This window comes from Aulostomus chinensis, chromosome 19 (assembly GCF_037954235.1).
Source record: "Aulostomus chinensis isolate RoL2024-O1b breed Wild chromosome 19, RoL_Achi_v1.0, whole genome shotgun sequence".
In the NCBI taxonomy this organism is placed as follows: domain Eukaryota; kingdom Metazoa; phylum Chordata; class Actinopteri; order Syngnathiformes; family Aulostomidae; genus Aulostomus; species Aulostomus chinensis.
The window spans coordinates 991,381-1,019,273 of record NC_141338.1 but is presented as its reverse complement, the minus strand read 5'-3'; the positions used below and the strand labels follow the sequence as shown (position 1 = coordinate 1,019,273).

At 49.1% G+C, this 27,893-nt stretch overlaps 1 protein-coding gene across 17 annotated transcripts; it reads right to left on the bottom strand.

Annotated features, from left to right (window-relative positions):
• Nucleotides 1-1,485: 1,485 nt before the first annotated feature.
• On the bottom strand, nucleotides 1,486-26,819 carry slc4a5b (solute carrier family 4 member 5b). Of its 17 annotated transcripts, none has more exons than XM_086187989.1 (28): nucleotides 26,701-26,819; nucleotides 26,024-26,090; nucleotides 22,664-22,728; nucleotides 22,360-22,578; nucleotides 17,800-17,929; nucleotides 17,427-17,587; nucleotides 16,806-16,961; nucleotides 16,544-16,651; nucleotides 15,186-15,241; nucleotides 14,319-14,476; nucleotides 14,156-14,243; nucleotides 13,751-13,905; nucleotides 13,535-13,660; nucleotides 13,167-13,341; nucleotides 12,303-12,436; nucleotides 12,048-12,228; nucleotides 11,570-11,660; nucleotides 10,937-10,986; nucleotides 9,952-10,143; nucleotides 9,148-9,261; nucleotides 8,816-8,929; nucleotides 7,530-7,691; nucleotides 6,870-7,121; nucleotides 6,689-6,757; nucleotides 5,911-6,084; nucleotides 5,315-5,479; nucleotides 4,044-4,096; nucleotides 1,486-3,324 (listed from the first exon to the last, which is right to left on the bottom strand). In XM_086187989.1, exons 3-28 carry the CDS (start codon nucleotides 22,725-22,727, stop codon nucleotides 3,066-3,068), a joined length of 3,606 nt encoding a protein of 1,201 aa, XP_086044115.1. In that variant the 5' UTR covers nucleotide 22,728; nucleotides 26,024-26,090; nucleotides 26,701-26,819; the 3' UTR covers nucleotides 1,486-3,065. The 17 variants fall into 17 exon arrangements, 15 of the variants coding, with proteins under 15 accessions (XP_086044115.1, XP_086044114.1, XP_086044119.1 ...); XR_015110452.1 differs by lacking the exon at nucleotides 26,701-26,819 and adding an exon at nucleotides 4,616-4,715 and having other exon boundaries at nucleotides 3,258-3,324; nucleotides 26,024-26,156; XM_086187988.1 differs by lacking the exon at nucleotides 26,701-26,819 and having other exon boundaries at nucleotides 26,024-26,156.
• Nucleotides 26,820-27,893: the final 1,074 nt, after the last annotated feature.

Below are 27,893 nucleotides of genomic sequence, written 5' to 3'. Positions count from 1 at the left end.
GTAGGCGAAGTTCATTCTTTTCACAAATGTGACGCATTCAGAAAAAAATGGGAGGAGTTTAGCAGAGCCATGAGACTGTTTTGTGTTTATTGATAAGTTGCGCGTGAGCCAATAGTTGAACGTGACGTCCGACACATCGCACCTTTTAAAGGTTCTAGAAGGTTTGTTCACTTCCCGAGGAAAGTTCTCTCTTTGACAATCGCCTTTCCCCGCTCTCTGCTGGCGTTCTGAGGGCGGGCAGCGAATCCCAGCCCTGTTAATGTCCTGGCGCTTCCCTCTGTTGCCATGGCGAATGCTAATGAGGCCGTAAAGCTTCCTGCCACGATCCCAGTTTGGAGGGGCTCTCCTGCTGCGCTGATTCAACTGTTGAGGAGCTTTTGACCAGATGCTCGATGATGAGCTCCCAGGAAGAGTGCTGCCCGCAGGGTTAGTGATCCAGGAAACAGCAGCTTTACTGCTTCCTGCTCACACGGGGGGGGGGGGGGGGGGGGGCAGCGACGCCTCGCACGGCGAACAGCTGGAAGCTGGAGTCCAGCTGTGGAAGAAGACTTCTGTACCACAGGTTCCCTCACCGGGGTCCACACTCACTTCAGTGCTGGAGGTAACACAGTATTACAGCACGTCAATGGAATGTCAATACTACTACCAGTTACTGCGTCCAGTACCATCACACGTACTCAGACGAGCTGCAGCCTCCAGGGAGGAGAAGTTCTGGTTCTACAAATTCACTAACCCGTTTTATACCGTTGTCAGGGTAACCCTTTACGGCCCTGGCGTGACCTTTGAACTTCAGAAACAGAGAGTGAATGCAGAACAGAGCGAAGAAGACTTGAGAAACGTTGATACTGGAGTCCAGAATTCAGTCAGAGATCCGAAGTCTGAGGACGAGACGCCGGAGCAGACGAGCATCGTTAGCATCGCTAGCATCGTTAGCATCCTGGTGGACTGAAGGCCGTGTGAGGTCCTGAGGTCCCGAAAAACAACTGTGTGTGTGTGTGTGTGTGTGTGTGTGTGTGTGTGTGTGTGTACGCTTTATGGCAATTGACTCATGAAATTCTGCTCATTTTTAAATGTCGAGGCACCATGAAGCAGGTCAGAGGTCACCAGGATCATCATATTCTGTCCTCAATGCTTATATGACATCACAAACCAGATTTTGCACTCAAAAATTAAAATAAAAAAACAAAGCAAATGGACACAAATGAGTGCCTCAGCTGTTTGGACACAAGGTGGCAGCAGAGAGCCGATCACAACCGGACGTGAAAGAATTCCCCCTCGGCTGAACTGCTGATAAACCTGCCGTGATCTCGAGATTACAAGATGATGATGTCACAGGACAACAAAGTCATGACGAGTTGCACGTGCAGAGGCACCCAAAAACTGCACGTTTCTGTCGGTTCAATTTTGATGGTCAGGTCAGATTTCTGGCGTCTGAAGGTCACACCGTCCTCCGTCGTCGTCGTTCCTCCAGTCCAACATTCAAACAATCGACAGACACACAAAATGGGAACAACATAAATGCTGTTTTATTACATTCCAGCGCTTCGTCTCCATGACAACAGTGACATTGTTTCTTATGTTTTGAACCACATCTGATCAGCAAAAGTCAGCAACCCCGGATCATCGAATCTGGACGCACGCGCGTTTGCTTCCCTACAGGAAGCTGGTCAAAGCTCAGCCAGGGGTTCCCAACACGGGTCCAGGGACCCCGGGGGGCCTCCTCAGCACAACGAGAGTTCAGATTCCAGTTTTGCTGTCATATTTGTTCTAGTCTTTAAAACATTTTCTTCCTGTGTCCAGGGCTCAAGAGGCGGGGCTAAACAGAGACAAACATCTAAGACCTCTAGAGAACAATGAGCCAAAAAAAGGAAAATTAGCACGAAATATATTCTTCAAAAATAAATACGATTGTAGGCGTAGCTGCGAGTGACTGCTGAGGAGAGGAGGCCAGCAGAGGAGCAGGAGCATCAAAGCACAACAAATCACTGAGTCGCCGTCAAACGAACGTCAGCAGACAAGAAATCAAAGAACACCAAAAAAATCCTGTAAAATTACAAAAAGTACTTCGAAAGATGAGTTACTGTTTCCTGGGGGGGGGGGTCAAATGAAGTATAAACTCAAATTACACAAACAGACTTGAGCTGATGAGCGGCGCTGAGTCAGCCTGGACCGCAGAACACAGACAGAAATAAACAACCGTGGAGAACCGTGGAGAACGTTTGAATGAAAGATCAAATCAAGACAAAGTGACAGTCAGTTCAACTCCTGAGTGTGTGTGTGAGTGTGTGTGTGTGAGTGAGTGAGTGTGTGTGTGTGAGTGAGTGAGTGCGTGTGTGTGAGTGCGTGTGTGAGTGCGTGTGTGTGAGTGCGTGTGTGAGTGTGTGTGAGAGTGCGTGTGTGTGTGTGAGTGCGTGTGTGTGAGTGCGTGTGTGAGTGCGTGTGTGTGAGTGCGTGTGTGTGAGTGTGTGTGTGAGAGTGCGTGTGTGTGTGTGAGTGCGTGTGAGTGTGTGAGTGCGTGTGTGTTAGTGTGTGTGTGTGAGTGTGTGTGTGTGAGTGAGTGTGTGTGAGTGCGTGTGTGTGAGTGTGTGTGTGTGAGTGTGTGAGTGCGTGTGTGTGAGTGCGTGTGTGAGTGCGTGTGTGTGAGTGCGTGTGTGTGAGTGTGTGTGTGAGAGTGCGTGTGTGTGTGTGAGTGCGTGTGAGTGTGTGAGTGCGTGTGTGTGAGTGCGTGTGTGTGAGTGCGTGCGTGTGAGTGCGTGTGTGTGTGAGTGCGTGTGTGTGTGAGTGCGTGTGTGTGTGAGTGCGTATGTGTGTGAGTGCGTGTGTGTGTGTGAGTGCGTGTGTGAGTGCGTGTGTGTGAGTGCGTGTGTGTGAGTGTGTGTGTGAGAGTGCGTGTGTGTGTGAGTGCGTGTGAGTGTGTGAGTGCGTGTGTGTGTGTGAGTGCGTGTGTGTGAGTGCGTGCGTGTGAGTGCGTGTGTGTGTGAGTGCGTGTGTGTGTGAGTGCGTGTGTGTGTGAGTGCGTGCGTGTGTGTGTGAGTGCGTGTGTGTGTGCGTGTCACTACAGAACTCTAGAGAACAGTTTCACCAAAGCGAGTGTTCAGTCTCTGGTGGACATCTTGGGCTCTCACAGGTGGCGGCTTGTTGGGGGGGTGATGGCGGTGACGTCGGGGGTAAACGGCGGACTCCTCGCTGTCCGAGTCCACCTGGATGTTGACTTGAGGGATGGGCAGATGTAGCGGTGGGGGCGGTGCGGTGTCCCTGTGGGTGTGGCTCATCTGGGAGTGGACGGGTGAGGGGGGGCAGGAGATCTTCAGGTGTAGAGTGACACTGAGGAACAGTGATGGAACCATACACATTTACTCACACACTCACACACACACACATGCACAGTGTGGACATGTGTCTTCTTCATGGATGGTGCAGCATGTTACATGTGGAAGTTTAATTCTGGCAGGCTTCAGACTGAAGAGGGCGCTGTTCCTCCCACCAGCTGCTCCGTCCTCTTTCTCTTTGCTGCTGAACTGGGTGCTGAGACCCAGGCTAGTTAGCTTAGCTTAGTGGCTGATAGTGAGTGGGAAGTGCTAGCATCAGCTAGCTCAGGTTCAGGCAAGTAAGCTTAGCACAATGGCTGGTGGTGGGTGGGAAGTGCTAGCATCAGCTAGCTCAGGTTCAGGCAAGTAAGCTTAGCACAATGGCTGGTGGTGGGTGGGAAGTGTTAGCATCAGCTAGCTCAGCTAAGCTAACTAGCCTGGGTCTAAGCTCCCTAGAGAAGGATCTCAAGCTTCTGGGTGTCAGAGATTTACCTCTAACTGAATCACTCAAGCGTCATGGAGGTTATGGCACATTATTGACAGTGAAATTATTCAATATTGTGACTACAACAACGTTCAGCTGCCATTCACATCTTTTTACGTCTTTGCATGAACTTTGTGTGATGAATCTATGTGTTTGGTTGTGTGGGGGCGATGGCGTGGTTCCCGCCGGCGTTGGTGTTGAGTGGGTTAATGAGGTCGCTGTAGGGCACGCGCAGTTTCAGCACGCAGTACCTGTGATCTACTTCGTTTTGATCAGATGAGACTGTGGAGTACGGGTTGACCTCCTGCAGAGCAACACACGCGCACGCGCGCACACACACACACACACACACACACACACACACACACACCAAAAGTGCACCACACACAAGCGTACACAGGTGGGGAAACAACAATCCACCACAAATACAAACAGACACAGAAGAAGGTGATGAATAAACCCTCCAAGGTGTTCCTCACGTTCTCTACACTGCTCTCTGTCACCCCCTCAGGTACACGGTGGTATAACGAGAAGGGCTAGCTGGTTAGCATGCTAACACCAGGAATGGAGATGAGACTTAATTAATGCTCAACACTGTTACTGCTTCGAAGCGTCTCAGCCGATGAATTCAGGCTCCGAGTGCTAGTTAGCTAGTTAAGATAGCGGCGTGGATCCGACCGCCGCTCAGGTTCAAGTGGACCACAGCGTGGAACCAGATCAGCTCCTTCAACCGTGTTTCTGCTCGCGTCCGTCAATCAGACACTCAGCTGACACATTAACGGTACAATCGAACACAGCGAGAGGTGGGGGGGGGGGTACTCACAGTCACAGGTTTGGCTTTGGGTGGGAGGGTCAACATGGGCGGAGTCTGGTTCTATGACCTCCATTGAAAGCTGCCCAGGATGAGGGGCGGAGCTCCGGGGCTGATTGACACATAGACACACAAATTGGGAATCAACGTGCAGGACAAGAAGGGATCAAAGTGGATGAGTCAGGTGGTACAGGTGTCACGCCAAGGTGTGTGTGTGTGTGTGTGTGTGTGTGTGTGTGTGTGTGCGTGTGGGTGTGAGTCTTGACCACCATGAGATTGAAGAACCTCATCATTTAATCAATGAATCTGTTCCCAAGGTAAAATTTTGCAATATTTATGGATGTTTAGAATCCTTATAGATATTTAGAAATGTCTAGAGATGATCAGAGGTGATCAGAGGTGATCAGGTGATCAGAGGTGATCAGGTGATCAGAGGTGATCAGAGGTGATCAGGTGATCAGAGGTGATCAGAGGTGATCAGAGGTGATCAGGTGATCAGAGGTGATCAGGTGATCAGAGGTGATCAGGTGATCAGAGGTGATCAGAGGTGATCAGGTGGGGGGGCAGACAATAAGAGTGTAGTGAGTGTTATTACAGTGCCTTCTCAGCAACACTGTGGGACAGAGAGGAGAAACAGCGAGTGTTAGTCAGAGAAAGCCAACGACACACCGACAGCCAGGAAACGAGACGCGCGGCGGTTTGCTTCCTCACCTCCTCGTCGCTCTCAGCTTCTGCCACCTTCCTCTCTTTCTTCTTCTTCTTCTCATCCTCCTTCTTCTTCTTGTCTTTGTCTGGCAGGATGTCGTCCAGCCAGGCCAGGTCATGTTGAGAGAACATCAGATCCAGCAGCTTGCGGACGACCAGCAGACCCAGAATCTGCAGGGCACGAGAGACGATCAACGCTCGGCCCAGCGGGCTGTTCATTGTTGTGATTCCTCCACAACGCTCTCGTGATCAGGCGTTAATTTCTTGAAATATCAAGAGGCAGATTAATTTCTTCACCGACGATCATTAGGATTTTGTTTAGGACCTCGTGCGGTCCCACGGGCAGCTGCTTCCTGTCTTTGAGACAAAACTCAGGGCTAAAAGGCCCACTTGTGCCAGAACAGTCCTCCAGGCACAGAAAGCAGCGAGTCATCTGCATAATACAACACCGCAATAATTCATGATTGAATTTTCTCAACATTTCCCAGGTCATGTGACCTCATGACTGTACATTCACACTCTGCTTACATCTTTATTTCATTTGAACTTTTAAAGGGAGGATTCCTGATGTTGGCCTGAGTCACGAGGCGCGACACACTCACCATCACTGGGAAGACGATGGCGAGGAAGGTGGACTTGAGGACCCAGAGGACGGCCAGACAGACAATCTGGACGAGGGTGAACAGATGGACGCGTCTCAGAGGGACGTGGCGCAGGAAGGAGAAGTCCGGCTGGTGTTTCGGCGGCATCAGGTACAACTTGATACGCTCCCAAAACTGCAGCATGAGCACACACAACCCGACGCACACAGTCAGGCGTCAACGCGGTTACACACTCTTCAGCTGTGATTTGATAGTGTTGATCATGTTATTGATTATAGGTTGAAATTGATCATTTTGGGAGGATTTTTTCATTTCCGTCTCAGCTCCTGTCAAGAGTCTGTAAATAGTCAGTGAACACAAAAACTGTCCCGTTTGAGCGGTAAAAAAACGACATTTAATCCTCTAAAACTGCAGCTGCAGCCATCAGAGCAAAGCAACACGGGTGAAACTTCCTCTGAGCTTTCCCCTGATGTGCAGTTTTACTTTTTTCCACGAGGTGGTGCCATTTCGGCATGTTTGGCCCGTAGAGCGACTACATGCTACTTCCACTAGGGGCGCTGCGTGCTCACGGAGTACTGCAGCAGGATTATTACTGTTATCCTCAAAGGTTTATTTCACATTTTTATTTTTCTGTATATTTTCAAGTTGTTATGGAGGCAAACGTGTGCGCGTGTGTGTGGAGAGGGGGTCTGAGCAGTCAAAGTTATACTGGAAATAAACTCACAAATATACTTATTAATACAAGAGTTTCTTCTCCTGAAAACCGTGTTTAATCTACCTGGATGCCACTCAGCGAGGCCACGCCCATGTAGAGGAAGACGCCATACAGGACGGGCATGGGGATGTACTGAAACACACGGACAAACACATAGGGGTCTCGGTCACACGTGGTCGTTGAGCTGGGACTGAATCAGATCGGCCGTTGGATATTCGGCCATTTTTACTGCTTCCTGGCTCACCTGGAGGACGGGGGCGAGGAAGACGGAGAGGCCCGTCAGGACAAAGACCAGGACCCCGGTCAGCCTCTGCTCCCTGACTCCCAGGAACTGAGGCTGCTCTCCAGGGGCGCTTGTTTCACTCTCCATCTTCAGAGAGTCAATGTGGGCGATGGAGATGACGGTGGCGGCCACGTACCACGGCAAACCCATGAAGGAGCACACGGCCATCAGGACCCCCACCCAGAACAGGTCCAAGTGGTAGCCACAACCTTTCTGCAACCGCATCACATGAGGACAAACCCAGGTCAGTCCTGACACTGGGACTGGATTCGTCCTGTTTGTGGGTGAATAAAGACGACAGGCGAGGGCGGGAGCCGGTCCCTCGCTGTCAAGAGGCAACCTGAGGAGTTTCTCAGGAAACTCATTTTTCCCTCTGCTGGTCATGAGAAAGAAACCAACACTGCCCCCCTCTGGCAGCACTGTGTAGTCTAGTTAACTCACTCCAGAGCAGTGGAAACAAATATGCATTTCCTTTCAGGGACATTCCCACAATTCACACAAAATCCAATGAAAACGCAGTTATTGAAGTCCATCAATCGCTGTGGAAACGTCATGTTGGTTATTTAGCGGAACGCAAAACTGAAACTGAAGTGTGTGCGGCTCTATGTGTCATTTCTCCACCTTCAGTTTGTTTTCCTTGCGGTTGACGATGACAGCGCTGATCTGCTGGTCCATGAAGATGAGGATGGTGACCAGGAGGGCAGGAATGAAGCTGGCCAGGTACCACCACCAGGGGTTCTTACCAAACGGCATCACCAGCCAGCCTCGGCCAGGACGCGTTGGCTGCATCGCGCACACAACAATGGATGACAAATATATCAGCAGATCAACAGGTTGACTCACGCAAGCAGTTTCATTTTATTCTGCATCCTGAAACGAGTTCTCACTGTCAGGAGTCCAACAGGAACTCTCTGAGATGCTTTTCTCCTCTCACTCTCTCACAGAATGCAGAAAGAGCCAGTCACGTCTATTTAGCTCAGCGCTAACGGACACTGATGGCTAGCAACTGCTAAACTCCCCAAAAACCTCCATTAACAAACTCTCCAGGTCGTCGTGAGCCTCCAGTCGCCTCAAGCTCAATGTACGTGGCTGCATTCTGTAAGTGAGCGAGCAGTGAAAAAACATCTTTGCGAGCTAAATACTGCTATTTGTGAGTATTTGAAAGGTAAAATATACTTGTTGGGTGAAGAATAACTTTAAAATATCCGACATTTTAATCTACACAGTGACTAAAACATGCTAGCTAGCTGAGGTGGACAACAGTTTCATTGATCAACAAAAAAACAATCAGGACAAAGGTCAACGGCAACTAAAACCTCATTTTAAAATGAAAGAGGTTTTTGTAAAGGTATTTAATCTTTTTCTCCCTGCTAGCATGCGAGGACAGACAAACAACCACTGACAATGTTCACATTCACACAATATTCCACCATTTTTATAGTTTTTGCCCTCGAGGGGGAAACGGCAATATAACAAGTTAATTGTTGACGTGGTAACGGAAAATTAGTGTGTGGAAAAGAATACATTTGGGAAAAGGCCAAAAGTACAAAAATTCCACAGGAATATGCAGTTCAAATTCTCGATATCCTAGAAAGAAGTACAAAAGAACCTCACTAGTATTTGTTGCTGTACTGCATGTGTGCTCAGGATCTGTGAGGTTCAAAAATGCAACATTAAAAACCCTGCTGGATTTTTTTCAGGGTTTCACATTGTTGGTGTTTGAGTGTTGGTGGAGACACACATTTGAGCTCTCAACAAACTGTCTCACACATTTGTAATAACTTGCACACAAGAACCAGGAATCTCCCCATTTTGGATCATTGCGGGACTATTTTCTCTCTAAATGCTAGCGTGCATGTAAACATGGTCAGTGATGTCACACTTGATGTAGACGGTGAATCAAATACCTTCAGCTCAGTGGGCACGATTAGTTTCGGTGTGTCTAACCCCATCAACATATCCAGACCCACAAAGGACATTATTGACATGAAGATGGCAAAATCACTGATTAGCTTCCTTAGCTTTGTGTCCATCAGCACGCACACATGAGGGGCGACACGCGGGGACGTGAAGGGGGGACGCACATAGGACGCACCAGAGAAAGACGCACACGTGAGGGAGCGAGGACAGGAGAAAGAGAGCATTTCAATCACATTTCATTTGTGAAATCAAACGACTGATTATAAATTCACAGCAACGACGAGCACACGGTTGAGGGAAGACTTGAGGTTGTTTGGACCTTAATCTCTGTGGGGACGTGCAGTTTGGGGGTGTCAAGGTCCAGCAGGACGTCCAACCCGCAGAAGACCAGGATAGAAATGATGATGGAAAAGTCACTGATGAGGTGGCGGAACTGGAGCGGAACAGGGAGAAGAGAGGAGGCGAGAAGGCGGTGCAGGTGAGGCGGGGCAGTGTGGATGAGGAGAGAACCAGGAAATGACATCCCGTGTTTCCCTTCCTCTCAACAAATCCCGTGACAATGTTAAGAGTTAATCTGTGCTGTTGAACCTTTAAACTTGGTAATGTAGGAGTCACATCCTGAGCAACACTGGATGATGACGCACCGGAGAACTCAGAAGTCAATGGAAAAGCTAGCCAGTATTAAAGCTAAGCTAGTCAACAGCTAGTCGCTCAAATGCACAGGAGAGGAAACAGCGAGAGGCTAACGTGGAAGCTAACACAAACTTGAGAGGCTAATATTGATGTAATCTGAAAATCATATTAAATTTGGCTGTGACTCAAATTCTTCTCAACTCTCCAATGTGTGTTACAGTAGGGCCAGTGTCAGCCATGTTGTCCGTCCCCTAAACCTTCCCCCATCAAAGAGTTCCAGCTACATGAAGTCCAGCAGCTGACTGAGCGTCCGATGGGTTGTGAGATCAGTTTAGTCATGAGACTTGTTGACAGATAAAACACAGAATATCAATACCAGTCAGTAGGACGAGCACGTGGTCAGAGGGGGCGGGGTTCCAGCCTTTCACGTGCAGGTCTACGTGTTTGCAGGGTTAATCATGTGGGGGGGGGGGGGGTGGAGTTGTCTTACCTTCGTTGGAAAGTAGCGACTGGACTTGAACTTCTTGAGAGAAACAGTCATGGAGTAGGTACCAAAGAAGAGGATGAAGGACATGAGGGCCAGGTCCGGAACGTACTTACAGGCGTCCCCCACCAACGTGCCGCTATAATTCACACACTCCTTCTTACTCAGCTGACTCCAGTCCATGTCTGTCAAGTTAAACTATGGAGGAGAGGAGGAGAGGAGGAGAGGAGGCCCCCGCAAAGAGAGAAGAGACAAGCGATAACAGAAGAAATACACAGCGACACGGAAACAGAAGCCACAACGCCGTGCTTTACTGAAAATGATGATTACAGCGGCTTGAGCAAGCCGCCATAGCCGGGTCACCATGGTTACGCTCACAGGGCTTTCCTGAAATACTGAGGCAGGAGTAAAGCAGATAATCCCTCCGAGCCTCTGAGGCATAAGAACAAATCAGCACAGTTCTGTTGTGACCGTTCCCATGCAACTGTAGCAGCTAACAACCGGGCGGAAAGCTACAATTAGCTATTTAGCTAACTCTGCTGTCCATGATGTGTCAAAGTGTCTTTTTCAACAAAATCATTTTAAATTGGAGTCAGCAGCTTGTTGGAGCCCACTTTAGGGTCCAGGTCATGAATTTAGAAGTAACAGAAGAAAACAAGCCAACAGAACATCTAGAAGCTAAAACGCCAACTTAAAAACTAAAATCTAAACAGGGTGGAGTGCAGCTAAAAGTATCGGCTTGAAGCTAAATTGTAAGTTAAAATAACTAGAAGCTAATGTCGCTAAAAACAGCCACAAGCTAATATACAGCTGACAAACAACAAGGAGCTGAAACGGAACTAAAACCAAAACAACCACAAGCTCCAATTTAAGCACATCGCCGCACGACCTCCATGCAGGGTTTGAACTGATGTGGATCAACAGCTGAAATACTTGAACCTCATCAAAAACAATAGCAGGACAGCTAACATGTAGCATTTCTGTCACTTACCATCAGAGTCATGTTATCGTCTCCGAGAGGAGCTGAAACATTCGCAGAAGCTGCAGAGCAAACAGACGGACACCCGGTCACAGACGCACAACAGCAATAAAAGCTTTCACTGACAAACGCTGATAAATCCCTCCTGAACACCTTTTTCATTCAAATGTAGCTCAAATGCCAATCAACTTAATGCACGTGTCTGGCTCCTCCTGCATTCTGGGGGGACAACATCTTAGTGAGCTCAAGACGGCTCTTAGAGGGAGCTTCTGGGGAAAATACACTTGCTGAGCGCAGTACTACTTTAACTTAATAATGAGGTCGTTTGGCTGAGATAGTAGAAAGACATGTTGGTGTCACTTCATACTCACTTCGTCAGGCAGCATCCAGAGAGGAGGCAGAAGCAGACAGAACACAAATCATCACAAGGCAACGAGCCGGCGTCACGAGCACAGCATCGACCAACTGAAACGCAGGTCCTTTCATCCTGCTCTTTTTAAAGGAACACGCCCACTTTTGGGAGAGTGTCTTATCGTCCGTCTGGCTCCACTAAATATGGGCGTGTTCCTTTAAGGACACGCCCACATCCAGTCCATTTATTTAATAACCTTTTTCAGACAGAACAGGAGGAGGGTGAGGACTCACCCTGGTCCGGAGCGATGCATTCGCACTTGTAGGATGTGACGTAATCAGGCTTGAAGCCGCGGTTGATGGGGTAATATTTGAACGCCCCCACCTGGAGGAAATGGGACAGGGTTCAGGACCGTTAGCAGTTGGGCTGCCCATTTATCAGGTGTCTCATGCCTCATTTGTTCTTTCAGTGTTTAACATCCAAGATCAGAAAATCAAATCAATGTTTTCAGGATCTTCGTCTCATTCATGTGATTCTAGAGAGAACTTCTCCAAATGTGGTCCCAAGGGGGTCAGAGGTCACTGTGGTGGTATGAGGTATTTCTAGTTTTGGTTTTCGTGTCAAAATTAAGAAACTACAAAACAAAACACATATTTGACTTCTCAACTGAAGATGAAACGTTAGCTGTTAGTTATTAGCCCAAGTAGATTAGATGTGTGGTGCTGCAGAGGAAGCCCATCTTCTTCCAGCCACGTGCAGCTCCTCACGCACCATCTTCTTGATGGCGTCGGAGATGAATATGAAAGAGATGAGGCTGGAGAAGCCTTCCTCGGTGAAGCGGGTCATGTACTGGATGATGTAGCTGGCGTCAGTGAGGACCAGCAGGAAACACTGCAGACACGAGTGAATGCCGATCCACAGACGCAGCTCCATGTAGTCTATGCCGTTATTCCTGGGAGGACACACACGTGTTACATCACCTGAGAGACGCTGATCGCTCGTGTTCACGTGATCTGTGCGTCTTACTTGCTGAATTCATACAGCAGCTTCTCAAAGATGAGGATGGGTCCGGTGGAGCTCAGGATGATGAGAGGTTGGCCCCCAAACAAACAGAACACAGTCCCCGCTAAGGCCGTGCCGAGGAAACTCTCCATCACACCCTGGCAGAACGGAGGGACGGGCGTCATGCACACAACGTCACAGGGAAGGCAACAACAGGAGAGGCGCTACTTTGAAGGAACACGCCCACTTTTAGGAAAAGTCCTCAACAAACGTTTGGTTCTGTTGACCCAAGTTCCAGTGGAGCTTTGGAGGTGCTGCGTCAAATCACTGCTCCCAGTCAGGAAAGTAGTTCCGGCTACGTGTCTGATTCTACCACTACAACGTCTCCTCATGTTAAACTGGTGTTCATCACCAAGGTTACACACAACCCTCCTGCTATTAATGCAGGCAGAGAAGGAGCTATGCTAACACTTCCCACCCACTACCAGTCATTGTGCTAAGCTAACACTTCCTACCCACTACCAGTCATTGTGCTAAGCTAACACTTCCTACCCACTACCAGTCATTGTGCTAAGCTAACACTTCCTACCCACTACCAGTCATTGTGCTAAGCTAACACTTCCTACCCACTACCAGTCATTGTGCTAAGCTAACACTTCCCACCCACTACCAGTCATTGTGCTAAGCTAACTAGCCTGGGTCTCTGTCTTCTTGTCTGTCTCTGGGGACGATGGACAGTAGGAGGCATTCTTGCAGCAAACATGATGAGGAATGTCTGTAATCAGATTTCAAAGCTCATTGGTTCTAACTTGTAGGTCACTCAACCTGACTGGATGCGTGAGCTACAGCCAGCGTCAGGTGTGAGGGGGCCAGACGGTCTCCTGCTACCTGGTAGTTGTCGGTTGCGTCCCCAAGCAGGCCTCCAAAGGTGATGGCGTTGGTGATGCAACCCAGGTAGATGAAGAGCACAGCAGAGATGGTCTGGATATGGAAGCCGTCGTAGATGTCGCTGCAGTACCACGGGATCTTCCGCTTGATGTCCAGCCAGAGTCCACCAGCGATCCTAGAGGAACGAAGTTAGAGAACCTTTGACTTCCAGCCCCTCACATTCACCAATGTTTGCCTCAAACACGGTTTAGCTCCTCCCTCACAGTCACCTTCACCAGGTTCTCATGGTCAAAGTAGTGACAGACATGAACACAGACAATGTGTGTGTGTGTGTGTGTGTGTGTGTGTGTGTGTGTGTGCGTGTTTACCTCCCAGTGAACTTCAGCTCCTCTCCAAGCTCATGCTGAGCTGGAAGTTCTTCATCATCTCCTCCAGCGGCGCCACCAGCTGATCCATTCATCTGACCTAGCTCGTTCAGGTTCAGCACCGACTTCCTGAGATTAATAATAATAATAATAATAATAATAGTAAAAGTAGCAACCGTCTAGATGGACTCAGAATGACTCAGGGTTCCGTGCTCGTGCCTCGTCTCTGCTGATGGAACCTTCTTAGGGGGTTCGATGCGTATTTTGGGGTCCCACTCCCCCGGAGGGAGGACGATCACCTCGTCCAGAAACTCGTCCACGCCTGCGATCAGGTCTTCACGATCCCTCGCTTTATACGCCACGTCACTGAACAGCTGACAGGAAACAAGGACAGTGGAGCCCACAAACCTGTTAATAAGCTACAGGCCCACGAGCTCTGAATAAAACGATGTACATGTGATGATGTCATTTCTAAAATAACGGTTTGTCTCGTTACTTATTTCTTGTGAATCAAGTTTTTTTGACAATGACAAAACCAGGACCTCCTGAAGGACCCCCTAGAGGAACCCTGGAGGAACCCTGGAACACACTCAAGTGACTCTGCGTGACCTCACTGTGACTCACATCGTCAACCATGAGCGTGGCGATGGCTCGGCCAATCTCGTGGTAGGACTTGGTTTTGCCATGAGGACCCAGGAGGATGAAGAGGAACCTGCCAGGATAGACAAAGGGTTAATAAACCCAAAGCCAGGACCCTACAAAGACGGAGGGGGGACATGAGACCCACCGGGTGGGGACGGGGACCTCGGTCAGGCCCCCCAAAGTAGTGGCTTGAGCCAAACGAACAAAAGAGACGAATGGTTTGTCCAGAAAATCCACCTCGCCGATCAGGACGTTGGAGGCCTCGGCATCACGAGGTATCTTCTTCATGAACTTGTTCTTCAGCTGCGGAACCAGAGGACAGAGAACACGTATGAGGGGTGACCATGAGGCCCCGCCCCTGGGAGACATCATCAACTTTAGTCTTAGCACCAACTGGTGCTTACAGGAAGTGAGTCTGGTGGAACAAACATCATATGGCTGTGTGTTGTCTTCACCTGATGTGCAGCTACATCACACACAGGAAGTGGGCGTTCCCTAGCGCCACCTGGCTACGACCTGTCTGAAGGTGTCCTGGATTTTTTTCCTTTTCATGGGGGGATTTTTCGATGGTGCGTGTCACCGATACATCTGATCTGTCTGATATCTACACTATAAAGTCAGAGGTGATAAGATTGTCCAGTGAATTAACTTCTATTGATGACTCTTTCATTCCTTTTGTTGCTAGCATCTCTACTTCAATCAGTAATGGTCACTAAAAGGTTTACAGTATCTGATATTCAACTTGTGTGACGGTCCGTTACCGGGGAAACCAAATAACCTCCACAACAGGATGGAATACTGATACACAAAACTCTTGTAGTATTGCAATGCTAAACAGGGTCAGAAGGAATCTAATCAGTGCCTACGTGAGTGTGTGTGTGTGTGTGTGTGTGTGTGTGTGTGTGTGCGCACGTCGTCGCTTGGCGAACCCAACCGGTCATATTGGATTGTCCCCCTCATCAAAGGAGACATGTTTACATCAGAGGCGCTAGCTGGAGCAGGCAGCAGTTACCTGGTCTGTGCTGGGAGTGTCTGAGATATCATTCATGCTCCGGCTCTGGGCGTGATCTGTAAAACACACACACACACACACACACACACACACACACACACACACGCAGAGTTGGTACACAACATGTTGTGGTGTCTCAGATGCACATTTGTTCCTTTTAAGGCTTATAAGACAAACAAAGAGGGCATTCATTTACGTCACAACGTGTGCTCCAACGTCTCCATGTTCCCCTGGGATTATATCTTAATGACTCATTTCTCTTTCTTCTCAAAGCAGATTTGGGAACAAATAAACGTAACACAGGGAGAACAAGAACAAACCACAAAGGGCCTAAAAAAATCCCTCTGTAATCCTGCTCACTCATGACGACCGACAAAAGAGCCCAGCGAAGGCTCACACCAAAGAACCACAATCTTTAACTACACACTTTGTGTCCAGTCAGATCTACTCATCTCTCACTCACACACACACACACACACACACACACACACACACACACTGGGGTCAGAGCTGGTTTAAAAGCAGCAGAAAGTCAAGTTCAGAAACGTGAGCATAAAATAGTTTAATGGTAAAAAGAGTGAGTGGCAGTGGTGGAAGAAGACGTGAAGACACCCGACGTCAAAGACCAGGCAGCCGCTGCGTTGCCCGGCTGAACACACCAGCTGCCCTGCCGGCACTGGAGGAAATGACTCTCTGCGCCAGCAGGTGGCGGTAGACTATGTTAGTCCTCCTCAGACTGCAGGGTGAGCTGATGCCAATTGGGCTCTATGGAGGTTAAAATGTCACTGACTCAATTTCATGCCAGGTGAGAAATGAACCATGAAACGAAGCCCAGTTTAGGTCTGAGGGAGCTGATTGGCTACAGGAGTCTGGACTTGAAGAATGACATGAAACATTTGTGTTGGGATGGTGATGACATCATCAGAGGTCCGGCTATCTTCCACCACTGGCGTGTTTGTCGTGACAAAAATCTCTGTGCATTTCAACCAGAAGCTCCAGGAAGATTATGCAAATCAGGTCGATGATATAGGCGGCGGGACGAAGAAGAAGAAGAGGCCTGCACAGCAGCGCGGCGCGACGCTCCTGTTAGCAAGGTGAGAGCCCAGCAGAGCTGCTGGGGACGAGCGCCGCTGGCACAGCAACCTGAAACACCTGAGTTCTTTGATGACTTGAAGTGAGAAGCATTGCAGAGGCCCGATGAAAAGCAGCTCTGAAGGGGTCGGAATGAACGCTGCGAGTACTCAACCAATCCAAAACGTCAAGCGCCACTGGCCACATCCCCTGAGTGGTCTACCCCCCCCCCCCCCTTCAAAAGCATTGTTGCTGGAAATGTTGTGTTTGTGTGTGTTTTCACTCACGCAGGCGGCCAAGGCTGCTTGACTGCCGAGAACGTAGGTCTTCTGTGGAACGGTGGATTCCAGAAGCAGAACTAGTACTACGACTCAGATTGACCTGCGGGCTACGGGCTGGCAGAGCGGCGGCAGAGGAAGAGGGGATTTTAGGAGACAGCAGGAAACGTTCAGGTGAACGATTGTTAAAAGACCAGAAATCTGCTGATTCACATGAGTGCATGAAGCGACTGCAGCAGGAAGGAGCAGCGACGCGTGCCAGCAGACTTACTAGCGGCCGTGTTGGAGGACTTCCCGATGTCGGCCAGAGAGCGGTGGATGGGTTTCTTGGTCTGGTGACGGTGTTTCCTCAGCAACACGAAGCTGATCTTCTCCTTCAGATCCGGAGGGATGAGACCATCAGCCGTCTGACGGTCCACGATTTCATCTGCAGACATGATAGACAGGTGACGTACAACCGGGTTTTTAAACTCTTCCTCGTTGGTGTGTCCAACCCAACGGAACCTTGCAGCGATGATCTATGGACGCTCATCACAATGAAAGTCTCAAACGTTCCTAAAAGTCTGGCAAAGAAGTTGTACAGTGTGAAGGAAGCAGTAAGTCCTTTAGAACCAGACTTCAGGTTCTTGTTCCACACGGCCCTCAGAACCTTTAACCATTTTTGATGGAACTGCATCGTTGCAGAATCTGTCCTCAACGACAGAAACCAAGAACAACACATTCCGACCACTCGGTGTCACAACAGTCAAAATAAACCTGTTTGGGCCTTGAACTCAGTCTCATATCCCATCAGGTCGCTCCATCGCGTCTGATATCAAACATCTCCACGCTCCCCCGCCACCTTTGCAGGTCACCTCAACACGCCGTCGCAGGAAGTAGCTGTTGGACTCACCTACTATCTGTGGCAGCGAGTAGCCCTCCAGGTCCAGCAGGATGCTGCCGGTCTGCAGACACGTCCTGAGCTCAAACAGGCTGTGGAGGGTCAGCGTGGACACGTGAGGTTTGCTCCATCGCTCTCCTCCCTCCTCCACCTTCTCCTCAAACTTCACCCACCTTCAAAGAGTAAGAAAGTGCTTCAGTCCCTGAATCCAACAGCAGGATTGATTAGTCCAGGTGGGGGGTGCCAACCCGCAGGGCACTGGTATGTAATTTGAACTGCCTCTGTGGTTCACCCAGCACACATGACCTTCGACCCCTACATCCACCCCAGGATGAGCCGAAATCCTAAACTAATGAAGGCTCGGCCACCACATGCAGGCGAGTACCTGGCAGACTCCTTCCACTCTAATTCACCGCCCTCGTGCTGCAGCGTGTCCATCTCGGTGAAGATGGTGGGTGTTGGCGTGCTGTCGTCGTCGCTCAGGATGTGGCGGAGTCTCTCCGCCGCAGGCGAAACTACAGAAAAGCACAAAGAGACAGATTTCCATGATTTTCATGTTTCAGTGAGAAATATGAGTCACAATCCATCGGACAGATCAGCTTCCTGGCTCAAAGAAGAAAAGCCCCTCATGTGAGAGGACGGTTTCGTCTCTGCTGTCTTAGGTGTGGACTGATGGAGGGAGTGAGATCCTACACCTGCTCGACTCCTGAAGAGTTGTGAGACGACGTCTGTTCTTTTTGGAACCACAAAGGTAGAACTGAATAAACCCTGTGTCAGGTGCCAGTACCACAGGACACCCACCAGCCAGCTGATGCTCGCTCGACAGCTAAAGCCTGTTTGCCGTTGTCTTCTAAATAAATGCTTAAATGTTTTCTGTTTTTGATCCACATCAGAAACAAATGACGGAGTCAGACACGCCATCAGTACGAGCGCTCGCTTGAGCCTTGCTAGCAGCGTGGCTACGGTGCAGAGCTGTATTTGCCTCCCGACTCAGAACTTTGTCAGGCTGACGCACGTGAGGAATGTGACAGACACGAGATGGAGATGTTTTTATCATTGCCATTAAGAGGCAATATTTTGTGCCTTTATGGGAGAATTTCCTCATCAAAGACCTACAGAACAACGAGTCGTAAAACCAGTAAATAAATTCTCCCAGTAGAACGTCTGGTTCCCCCGTTTCTAAGTCACTGACCTGAGATCAGGTGTTTGGCGATATCAGCAGGTTCAGTTCTACATCAGATCCACCAGTAACACCAGACTGGTGGATGGTGGAGGTTCAGTTCTACATCAGATCCACCAGTAAACACCAGACCGGTGGATGGTGGAGGTTCAGTTCTACATCAGATCCACCAGTAAACACCAGACTGGTGGATGGTGGAGGTTCAGTTCTACATCAGATCCACCAGTAAACACCATACCGGTGGATGGTGGAGGTTCAGTTCTACATCAGATCCACCAGTAAACACCAGACTGGTGGATGGTGGAGGTTCAGTTCTACATCAGATCCACCAGTCAACACCAGACCGGTGGATGGTGGAGGTTCAGTTCTACATCAGATCCACCAGTAAACACCAGACTGGTGGATGGTGGAGGTTCAGTTCTACATCAGATCCACCAGTAAACACCAGACTGGTGGATGGTGGAGGTTCAGTTCTACATCAGATCCACCAGTAAACACCAGACCAGTGGATGGTGGAGGTTCAGTTCTACATCAGATCCACCAGTAAACACCAGACCGGTGGATGGTGGAGGTTCAGTTCTACATCAGATCCACCAGTAAACACCAGACCGGTGGATGGTGGAGGTTCAGTTCTACATCTGATCCACCAGTAAACACCAGACCGGTGGATGGTGGAGGTTCAGTTCTACATCAGATCCACCAGTAAACACCAGACTGGTGGATGGTGGAGGTTCAGTTCTACATCAGATCCACCAGTAAACACCAGACCAGTGGATGGTGGAGGTTCAGTTCTACATCAGATCCACCAGTAAACACCAGACCGGTGGATGGTGGAGGTTCAGTTCTACATCTGATCCACCAGTAAACACCAGACTCCGAGGGTCATCTCTCCTCATCAACTTCCTGTTGGCCTCGTCCGGCCCCTGTTGCAGGGTGACGGCAGCTCTAAACGTCCCAGCATGTGACTTTGTTAATGAGCAGACCAGAATCCGCTCCTCTAACGACTGTGATTGAGACGTATAATCCATCAGCCTGCACCTCCTAATTCCACTCTGAGTGGATCAATCTCCATTAACATCCCAGCCTGGAGGCTCTGCTCGCTTCCCCCAACAGAACTGCTGGCTCCCTGCTTCCTGTCCCTCAGTTGGTTTGTCCTTGTGATCAGCAGCTGAAAATGTCGATAGAAGTTTGATGTGAACGCCTCGTTGTTGATGAGGCTCTAACACTCCCAATTAACGCTTCCACGAACAGGAGCGATGATGTAATTATGCAAATACAGCTGCGGCATAACGATGAACCGTGGATGTTAGCGAGGAAGGAGTCCCGTCATGGATCACTAAGACTTGGAACGAACGAATCCGACACTTTATGACTGATCTGAACTTAAAGTTCTTTCTATAACTGAGAGAAATTTTGTTTCTAGTTTTGTCTTTTTTATGTTCTGGTTGTTTTATTGTAACTTTTGAAGGTTGAAAACCCTTGTTGACAACACATGTAAAACGAACAAACAAACAGCAAAAAAAAAGAATTTGAATTCAATGCCTGACCACCTCTGAACAGAGTGAGCGAGCAGACGGGACCAGCGCCAGCGTCTGAACTCATTCTGGACTTTTCTCTTGAAATTTGTATTTTTTTTTTAACGTTTTTTCCATCAGACATTGCTCATGTTTTGCCGATGAAGTAATGACATACCATTCCCACTGGGGGCGCTGCATTGTCGCAGAATACACATTAAACTAAAATCGTGTGTGTGTGTGTGTGTGTGTGTCTCAGTTAGATAAACATCATATCGCTGTACTGGTGCCTTTTTCCACTGTAAGGAGTTACAATTCTGAAAATGAATTCATATTTGATATTTATGATCATGACTGATGTTGGCTAACCAAATTCACTTGGTAGAAATGGGACAGTGTAACATTTCTGCAGTTCGAAAGGTGTGTTTTCTGCCTGGAACGTGATTAAAGTGGTCCAGCTCACACACACACGGTGGAGGTCACGTATGTGGCCACGCTGCAGAAGTCAAACCTGCTCTGATGGTCACAGACAGACAAACACGTTCGCCATGAGCTGATGAACCACCTGATTAGCTTGCTGCTAGCAGCCTGTTACCATGGCACCACCACAGCCTGGGGCCATTACTGTTCATGATGTTACCTATCTGAGAGCCCAGTGGGGTCCAGCGGGAAGCCATGATAGAGGGAGAACCTGCCCCGGGTCCCTGCATGCCCTCCAGGTCTTAAACCAAAGACAAAGAAAACAGAGGTCTTCCTCAGGCCAACCAGAGGCCTCCGAATCCCTGAAGTCCTCGGCTCAGCGCTCCTCACCGTCCTCCATCAGCGGACAAAAGCCCTGCCTGGTTTCTGAACTTTGCTGCTGCCGTCTGTCAGTTTTATTCCATGTCCAGTTTTGTGGTTTCAGTGAGGGTTCGTGTGCCGTCTGTCTGAGACCTGCACGGTTTCGTCTAAGCTGTGGCAGGAATCCACTGAAATCTCCTGGTCTGCAAAGAGCCAGAGGCTTTAAGAGGGTTGACACACACCACAGGGCCTTGTAGGGCCACACACACACACACACACACACACACACACAAATACACACCACACCACAGGGCCTTGTAGGGCCACACACACAAATGCACACACACACCACACCACAGGGCCTTGTAGGGCCACACACACACACACAAATGCACACCACACACACACAAATACACACCACACACACACAAATGCACACCACACACACACAAATGCACACCACACACACACAAATACACAAACAAGCAAAGCAACCATCCTCACAAAAATCTACGTTCAAGTCACTGATGACACCTGCACACCTGCATCAGTGACTTGAACTACAACCTCTCCTGGACAACTCGTGTGTAGAGAAAACAATGCAAACCACACACGCACACACACACAGCGTGGGGTCGCTTGGCTCTAATCAGCTTACAGACGTCATGGGAACCCTGGTGAAAACATTTACGCCACAGGCTCCCACCAGCAGCTCCTACCTGCCCGCCGACCTGCTGCTGTCTGGAGCTCACAGGGGTTCACGCCTGCACAGCTCCTGATTCCTTTGATCTGGGTCTGTTGCTGACCCGAGTCCATTCACAGTGAAAAACTACAAACCCCCTCAGCGCCGCCAGGACCTCCGGCTGGCTTGAACTCAGTGGAACATGAAAAACAACTGAGCGGAGTTTCATTTTAAAGGGACACGACAGTGAAAGTCTCTTACTGTCCATCGTCCCCAGAGCCAGACAGGAGGACAGAGCCCCTCCTCTAGGGAGCTGAGACTCAGGCTAGTTAGCTTAGCACAATGACTGGTAGTGGGTGGGAAGTGTTAGCGTAGCTCCTTCTCTGCCTGCATTAATATCAGGAGGGTTGTGTGTAACCTTGGTGATGAACACCAGTTTAACATGAGGAGACGTTGTAGTGGTAGAATCAGACACGTAGCCGGAACTACTTTCCTGACTGGGAGCAGTGATTTGACGCAGCACCTCCAAAGCTCCAAAGCTAAAAATGGACTTCTTGATTACGGTGCCACCTGCTGATCAATGTGTGCAGAACCCGTTTGACACGTCAGCTTCCACCAGGGCGATGGGTTCACACTCTGGTGATGCTTCCACCACGTTTGTTTTCCTCCAAAAATCTAACTAGCTACAGAGTTCAAACCTTCGTGGAGACTCGCCTGTTGAAAGGGTTCAGTACTACACTTTTGTGTCAGTGGTGTTTGTGAGTGGCAGGAGGCCGTGTGGGTTCTGACCTGACGGGTCGCCGTGCTCCTGACGATCCGTGCTGTCCTCCTCCTCATCATAGTGCTCCTCTCTGTCGTGGTAGTATCCCCGGTGAGAGTGTTCGTGGTGCGCATGGTGATCATAGTGTGAGTGCCGAGAGTCTCGGTCGGCGTCGCTAGCGTACGAATGATGTCTACGCCTTTTCCGTCTGTGGGAAACTGGAACACCGATGTACACCGGCTGAACATCTGAGAGACCCAGAGAGAACGTAGGCATCAGCACAGCATCTCACGCAAGATGGGGGGGTCCTCGCACGTAAGTTCGTTATCTCACCATCGTCGTCATCGTAGCGGCGTTGACCTCTGCTCCTTCCGGGCTGCCAGTCATAGTGATCCATCCTGAAACAAGAGGCGGCGGTGAGGATGAAGCGACACCTGCCATTCCAAGAGGAGGGCTTGGAATCAGAAAAACAGACTTCCAGCTGGACTCAGGAATATTTTGATATAATTATGATCTTATTTACAGCTGTTAGCAGTAACAGTGAACATGAATCCAGTCGGAACCCTAACCCTTAGCAAACAGCAGCTTATTGACATCATCATCGTCATCGTCATCGCCATTCGTGAGAGTTTCCGTCTCTAAATTCTGTTACTTCTACTTGGTCGTCTACCGACTCCTGAGGGAACAATCTGGCTCTTCTACCGCTGATGTTCCGCTGGCTCGGGGATCCGGGCGATCAGAGTCTCCTCATTCTAACTTGGAATGATCCGGATAACAAGACAAAAATATTCTTGATCATCAGATAAAACATGAAAAAACACTTCGAAAAAAGGCCGGACATAATAATATATCTTTCTAACATCGAATCCAAAACAATCTCATCACACTTAAAGTACTACTTCACCCAGAAAGTGTATTTTCTGTTCCAAGTACTCAGTAACTGCAGTCTTGAGCTCACAAGTATGTCCTTCCCCTCCTGCAGCACTTCTGAGACTCCAGAAGGCAGGAAGAGCCAGCCACGTTAGCTTGAAGCTAACGGAGACCGACAGATTCTGGATTCTATAAACAAGCCTCCTGAGATTCCACCTGTGAAGGGATTCTGTCTTAGGTATCCTGATACTGGACAAATATACGTGTCAGGACGGTAGTTTTGGCGGTGACCCCCTCATCTATGACCGTCAGGGAGTCCTCCCAGATGTACACCCCCTCAGTGAGCTGCCAGCACCACGTGGCGCCACATGTGCCACCGTGACATTGAGTGATCAATCATGACGAGAGGAAAACTCGATGGAAAACCCCCGGCAGCCCCTCCAGGATGAGCGCAGCCAAAACCACGGGAGCTAGAGGAAAAGCTCGGAATTCCCTCCATCTTTGCTCTGATGGTCCCTCAGCGCGGCCCGGCTGACGTCATCACGGAGCCACGAGGACTCCGAGTCAGACAGGAACTGCCAACGTTGCACATCTCCCAGGGTGCGTTTGTTTCACTGCACATAAGAAGCCTCCGTGGTTATTAGTTATCAAGTCGATCAACTGGCAGAAAGTCCGAGTTATTACGCACAAAAACAACGTTTAGTACAATTTGGGACGAAACTTGAAGGAAAACTAAAAACTGAATGAAATCTTCTCCAACAAGTCAGTGTGAGGCTCTCGTCTGATCTGGAGCGCAATCAGAATTTAGACAAAGAATCTTGGGGAGGATTTCAGTCGTAATCAGGAAGTAAATACTGCAGTACTTGGTCATGACTCCTGAGTTTAGAAGTACAACCAGGAACCAAGAGACAAATGCAGCACCGTCGTTAACCCTCAGGAGCTGACGGCCAGTGACAGATCATTCAAAGTAACTTTATTTAAATGTTCAGGACAGTTTTTTTACTTTTTACTAGCATGAGTGTACCTGAATCCATTTATTCACTGCTGAATGTTTCACAGGACTCCAGAGAAGTGAAGTTCCACTCAGATCGATTCCAGATCATTGAGAGTAAATCAATCAACAACAAAAGCATTGCAGGAGGAGGAACATTTTCTAAAAGACAGCCCAACAAGCCGAAGGCTGATTCACGTCTGTCCAGGCAGAGTTAAACGATTTGCGTCATGCCAACCATGATGAAGCTGATCAGAGCCAAACTCCAGTCAGAACACAAGCACTTGAAAGCTCTTTGCTTGTTGTCTCATGGAAAAAGGAGACGTTTGAACGCCGGCTTTGTTCGAATCAGCATTATGACGTTGTTACTTCAGCCTTATTTTTATCTGTTTATCGCAATTAAATCTCGCGTTGGAAGCAGCTGCGGCCATTTAGAGGAGCCACAACGCAGCTTCACCATCGCTCACGTGTCTGAGTGAACATGCATCTCCCTGAGTTCCTGCGTGTCCTCCTGCTGGAACCAGGCGACGTGTTCTTGAACGTGATGTCCACACGTCGTGACCTGATCAGAGTCCTGCTGCTCTCATGATTCTCTCTAACGCTGATTTGGGGGAGTTTTCTAGGCTGATCAATAAACGTCATTTCTGATCGCTAACTAGTCCCTGAAGCCTGACCACTGACTGTGAAGGACAGTCACACACACACACACACACACACACACACACACACACACACACACACACACACACACACTCACACACACACACTGGGGTGTGTTTCCATCACTTCAGGGGATATTAAACTCTAACTATGACCTTGATGTTCCCCAGCGCTAACCTTTAGTGCTAACCTTTAAGGACACGCCCACTTTTAGAGACAATCCCTTATTGTCCATCGTCACCAGAGACAACAGACGGAGACAAGAAGACAGAGACCAAGGCTAGTTAGCTTAGCACAAAGACAGGTAGTGGGTGGGAAGTGTTAGCGTAGCTCTGTCAAAGTCACCAAAAAAACACCAAAATTGAATGATTTAAGCGTTTATTCTTGATTACCCTTGATTTCTTTTATTTCCTCTCTTTTTCTAGTTCTCGGCTTTTTGTCAGCTATTTGCTAACAAGGGGTCCTGACTGTTCAGGTATGATCAGTCGAGCCCAGAGTCCCAGCACGGATCATGTTCTCCATCTAAACCAAGAGTGGGATCGGTCTGATGAATGTCTGGGTAGAAAACAGGACTGAACAGAATCAGAAACGAATACATGAATCATGGCAGCAGCTTCTGTTCACGTCCATACTTTCAAATGAGTCTGATTTGATTGACAGCTCACGCTCTCATGCCAGCGCTTCTGTCTCGTGAGTCAGTTATTTGTTCATGACGGTTTCACCTCTCACTGTCAGACTCCTGACCAACTTTTCAAAAAACAAGTAAAACTTGAGTTGTACAAGTTGACATTCCAAACTGTCCTGCACGTGTGGCATTAGACTCCGCCCACCAACTGGGACGACGGGTCGGCGTCAGGACCAAATCGATATTAGTACAGTGACCAGATGCTGATGTAATCTCTCCTGGTCACCGGTCTACGTAGCGGTCCAACACCACAGCGAACTTTGTCTCCCATAATTTCCAACTGTCATGACCGTCAGTTTAGAAATCAAACCACATGGTTACAGCTGTTACCGTGACAACAAAGTTCAGGTGTGGCGTGAGTCCATAGAGAGATGTGATCATGTGATCCAGGCTTCAATCAGAGAATTTTAGATTTGTCACTCTGCTCACAAACAGTTCTCCACCAAATTAAGTCTGAAAATGGCACCCGCAAAGGTGGAGGTCTTACCTGAGGGGGGAGGCGACGCTGAGAGGCTCGATCTGACGTCAGCTAACGTTGCACAAACGGCGAAGACCTGAAACAGATCAGAACAAGATTCTGAGAGTGACAGGAGAGCGACGACCAGCCGCTCGCAGTGACAGCAGGGGGGATGTGAGAGCTGCTGCTGGACACTGCTAATGATGGGGGGCGGGGCCGGGGGCGGGGCCGGGGGCATCCATCGACGTTTACTCTGTTCCTCTTCCGCTCCACTACTTCTCAGACTGTAACAATCGCTCTCTACTTCACTGCCTTTATCTGTTGGTATCACATTTCCCCTGCTAGCAGTTTACAGAGCAGCACGACAACAACAACCATCATCATCATCATCATCATCATTGTTATTATAATAATCGATCTATGTGAATATTGATCCGGGGAAGGGACTAACTGTGTAACAGTGGAATCGTCAGCTGTAGTTTAGACTGAATTACAACTCTCCACTCAGGTGAACTTTGACCTCTGGCTCTTTGGTGTCCGGGTTGTGTGTGTGTGTGTGTGTGTGTGAGAGAGCGTGAGAGGGAGGAGCAGACGACTGCTGCCTCCACCAGGTGGTGCTAGAGAGCACCCACTTCCTGTGAGTGATGCAGCTGCACATCAGGTGAAGACAAAACAGAGTCATGTGACGTTTGTTCCATCAGACTCACCTCCTGTCTCCACCAGGTGGCTGTAGACATCTTCATCAAAGGTCTGACCATGTGACTCCAGCTACTAATCAGATATCGAACATGGCTGCCTCCTCGCCACGGTCTCCACAGTGACCCTCCACAAGTTCTGGAGGAGGTTGTGACCACAGCTGAGAGGATCTGCTCCATCAGGAGGACATCAACATGTCACGTCCTGTTGCCAGCAGGTGGCGCTGTGACCCATCTGACCCTGAATTGAAAGGCTCCTTCCTCATCCCAGGCCGCTGAGGTCAGATCTTTGATGCTCTGTGACATCATCAGTCAGAAGTGGAGTGGCTGTGCCATCAGTCAAAGAACTGATGTGTAGCTTCATGTGACAGCGTGAGAAACAAATATGGCTGCCACCTCTTCCCCGGACATGTCCACCTCCCCTGATCTGCCGGGGAGTCAAACCGCTACAGAAGGGTCAGTAACACTTAAAGTACACGTAAATGTCCGCAGTAACGTATCAGTACTTCGAAGGGGATGAGCGGAAGAAGCTGTGAAACGAGTTTATCAGCTCATCGCGTCTGCAGCTTCATGAATCGCCTCATTTACATATCAGCCTGAGGAGGCTTTATCTCCCAAACTCAGCTTGTATGGAGCGTAACCAGGTGACACACGTGATTCCTATCTGACGTTCCAGCGAAGTTCTCCGGGCCAAAGGTGGGCTGATGTTTGATAGAAGTCATATTTAAATAAAGAAGCACAAAGATGGACGCCATCTCAACCCTCCCATCTGTCCTCTGTTTCTTCTGTCACAGGTTGTCTGTCACCAAATTCACAAATCAAATTTAAAAAAAATCCTATCGAAAGCTGAAAACCAATCTTGACTTCCTCCTCTCCAGCTGTGAGGTCATGACCCCCCCCCCCCCGCTGTCTCCACGCATTCACACTTTTTAATGTGCGTCGTGCGAGGAACCAGGTGCAGGCCAGCGTGAGTTCTCAGGTGAATTCTCTACGTGTCAGAACATTTCCTGGCGTCAGAACCTGCAGGCAGTAGCTGACACGCCACATCCATTTCCTGTAGTCTCTCTGACAGGTAAGAACTAGAGGAGCACTGCATCTTCACTGACCTCCTGATATCAGGCTGCGTCATGTGACCTTATGACCCCTGGAGGCTTCAGACAAACACTTGTGTGTCACGAGATCAACTCACTCACAGCTTAGCTGAG

Coding starts and splice junctions, on each gene's coding strand:
- slc4a5b (XM_086187989.1), bottom strand. CDS start 22,727: ATGGATCACTATGACTGGCAGCCCGGAAGGAGCAGAGGTCAACGCCGC. Junction 12,437..13,166: donor ACGCAACCGACAACTACCAG/GTAGCAGGAGAC, acceptor CCGTTCTGCCAG/GGTGTGATGGAGAGTTTCCT. Junction 7,692..8,815: donor TCGTGCCCACTGAGCTGAAG/GTATTTGATTCA, acceptor TGCGCGATGCAG/CCAACGCGTCCTGGCCGAGG.